This window comes from Quercus robur, chromosome 12 (genome assembly GCF_932294415.1).
Source record: "Quercus robur chromosome 12, dhQueRobu3.1, whole genome shotgun sequence".
In the NCBI taxonomy this organism is placed as follows: domain Eukaryota; kingdom Viridiplantae; phylum Streptophyta; class Magnoliopsida; order Fagales; family Fagaceae; genus Quercus; species Quercus robur.
This window is the reverse complement of record NC_065545.1, coordinates 29,200,007-29,203,303: the sequence shown is the minus strand read 5'-3', so window position 1 is coordinate 29,203,303 and position 3,297 is coordinate 29,200,007. Positions and strand designations below refer to the sequence as shown.

At 41.7% G+C, this 3,297-nt stretch overlaps 1 protein-coding gene across 1 annotated transcript; it reads left to right on the top strand.

Annotated features, from left to right (window-relative positions):
- The first annotated feature begins 742 nt into the window (after nucleotides 1-742).
- On the top strand, nucleotides 743-3,046 carry LOC126707941 (subtilisin-like protease 4). The gene has a single exon (XM_050407696.1). The coding sequence runs from the start codon at nucleotides 743-745 to the stop codon at nucleotides 3,044-3,046; it is 2,304 nt and encodes a 767-aa protein (XP_050263653.1).
- The last annotated feature ends 251 nt before the right edge of the window (nucleotides 3,047-3,297 follow it).

Sequence of the window (3,297 nt, the reverse complement as noted above, 5' to 3'; positions counted from 1 at the left end):
GCAAAACTGAAATCACCAGACCATATTTCAGATTGCAGCCCAAGTACGTTTCTCAAGCAAATTAAGGGAACCAATTCCTGGTAGCTTGGTCTTGGTCAAGCATAATGAAAAATACCTACATTCCCTTGAAGCAAATTAAAAGGCCACAATTGGTGTTCTAGATAGAAGAAAACTTCTCCTCCCTACTGAACAAGAGATGAATAAGTCCCAAGTTGAACCCCGTAAAAGATGGTAAGATCATTTGCCTATAACTGTGGGAGTTTCATTTTTCTAAAAATAACGCACAATGGATTTAGAATATAAAAGGAATAGGCTTCCCACAGAATCTCTCACATCAATGATTGCCAGTGGCATATTACGAAAACATCGCATCACACAAATTGATCATTTGAGAACCCCATAATTTCTCCACAATCCGAGACCTCATCATTTGCAACTAGATTCCTGCTGGATTACAAGGGAACGTGTCCAATCAATGACTGTGTCATCCAGTTACTATAAGCAAATTAAGACAAGCTTGGTATGACAATTAACATATACTGTTGCCTTGAGGATAATTGGAATCACTAGAGAAAATTTCCCTACTCACCAGACCATAAAGGCTCCACTAGCAATCTGCTGCTTTCAGAATAAACCTACGTGGTGAAGTCGGCCCTGCTAACTCACTCTCTCTTATATAAGTCACTGTGATAACCATTTAAGGTCACAAAAGAAACTCAGAATTTCTGTCCCCTTCTACTTCATGCATAAAGGTGTATTGTCACCCAACATGGCTATTACCCTTGCACGTTTCATCCCTCTCATTTTCTTGTTTAAATTCTATTTTGAGATTGCTTATGGAAATGCATTTTCATCTGTCACCAAAAGTACCGAGACGAGAAACTCACAAACTTACATTATCCACGTAAATCAACCAATGGGTAGAGTTTTTGCTGAATCAGAAGATCTGGACAGCTGGTACAATTCTTTTCTGCCTACTACTACTGCGAGCTCGGAGGAGCAGCAGCCACAAATGTTATATACATACCACAATGTGCTCAGTGGTTTTGCAGCAAGACTCACCGAGGAGGATGTGAGAGCTATGGAAGAAAAGGATGGATTCGTGTCAGCGCATCCTGAAAGGATATTACATCCACAAACAACACACACACCCCATTTCTTGGGGTTGCATCAGAAATTCGGATTCTGGAAAGAATCAAATTTTGGAAAGGGAGTGATTATTGGAGTATTAGACACTGGAATTTTTCCTTCCCATCCTTCGTTTAGTGATGCAGGAATGCCACCACCTCCTGCTAAATGGAAAGTGGGGTGTGAGTTTAATGTGTCCGTCTGTAACAACAAACTAATTGGTGCAAGGTCATTCAACATTGCAGCTAAGGCCATGAAGGGAGGGAAAGCTGAGACACCAATCGATGAGGAAGGACATGGTACCCACACCGCAAGCACAGCTCCTGGTAGGTTTGTGAAGAATGCTGATGTGCTAGGAAATGCCAATGGCACAGCAATAGGAATGGCCCCTTATGCCCACTTGGCAATTTACAAAGTGTGCTTTGGAGAAGATTGTCCCGAAAGCGATATACTAGCTGCGCTCGATGCAGCTGTTGAAGATGGGGTTGACGTGCTCTCACTCTCACTTGGCGAGGTTTCAGTTCCATTTTTCAAGGACAGCATTGCAATAGGCTCATTTGCAGCAATCCAAAAGGGAATATTTGTAAGCTGTTCGGCTGGGAATTCTGGCCCTTTCAACTCCACACTATCTAATGATGCCCCATGGATTCTCACAGTTGGAGCAAGCACTATTGATAGAAGCATTGTGTCCGCAGCAAAGCTTGGAAATGGAGAACAATTTGATGGCGAATCCCTCTTCCAAGCTGCTGGATTTCCCTCAACACAATTGCCTCTTGTTTATGCTGGCATGACCGGTAAACCTGGGTCTGGATTTTGTACTGTAGGGTCCTTAAAAGATCTCAATGTCAAAGGGAAAGTAGTTCTGTGCAAGCGAGGAGGGGGGACTGGAAGAATTGCTAAGGGGGAGGAAGTTAAAAACAATGGGGGTATTGCAATGATTCTCATGAATCAAGAAAGTGATGGCTTCAGTACCTCAGCTGATGCTCATGTTCTTCCAGCAACACACGTCAGCAATGCTGCTGGACTAAAGATCAAAGCCTACATAGACTCTACAGCAACACCTACAGCAACAATCTTATTCAAAGGAACAGTCATTGGAAACTCAAAATCTCCCGTTGTTGCTTCTTTCTCTTCAAGAGGCCCCAGCCTAACTAGCCCAGGCATTCTGAAACCAGACATCATTGGACCGGGTGTGAGCATTCTAGCAGCATGGCCATTCCCTCTTGAGAATAACACAAAATCAAAGTCCACATTCAACATCATATCAGGCACATCAATGTCATGCCCTCATCTTAGTGGCATTGCAGCTTTGCTCAAGAGTTCTCATCCTTATTGGTCACCTGCAGCCATTAAATCTGCTATAATGACTTCTGCAGATATACTAAATGTTGAAGGCACATTCATTGCTGACCAAATGCTTCAGCGTGCAGATTTATTTGCCACAGGTGCAGGCCATGTCAATCCCTCAAGAGCAAATGACCCAGGATTGGTTTATGATATTGAACCAAAAGATTATATACCATATCTGTGTGGTCTGGGCTACAAGGATTTGGAAGTTGGGTTCATTGCTCGAAATCCAATAAATTGCTCAGATATACCAAGCATACCTGAAGGAGATCTAAACTACCCTTCATTTTCTGTTGCTTTGGGACCATCTCAGACATTTACAAGGACCGTGACAAATGTCGGTGAGGCAAATTCAATTTATGTGGTTACTGTGGATGCGCCAGCAGGAGTTTATGTGACTGTCCAACCTAATATCCTTCACTTCTCAGAGGTGAACCAGAAAGTGAGATATGCAGTGACATTCAGTCGTATTGATTCAGGTACCAAAATCAGAAAATATGGGCAAGGGTTTCTAAATTGGGTTTCTGTTAAACATTCTGTTAGAAGCCCAATCTCTGTCAGGTTCGTGTAAGCAATCAGTCATGTAGACTTGGAATGCAGTCAGTGACTTGTATTGTTATTCAAGATATCCTTGTACTTTATGTCTCATTTCAATATATTTTCTTATAACATTAGCCCTCGTTTAATTTGAAGTTGATCATTTGAAAAACTCAAAGAAACAGCAAATAAGTATACAGAAAAGATTTCGGTAGATAATGTATCAGAGTAGAGAAATCCCCAGAGGTACTCCTACATTTTTATTTCTTTTTCTATTTTTAATTG

What these genes read in the sequence shown, in the direction of transcription:
- LOC126707941 (XM_050407696.1), top strand. Translation starts at nt 743, where the DNA reads ATGCATAAAGGTGTATTGTCACCCAACATGGCTATTACCCTTGCACGT.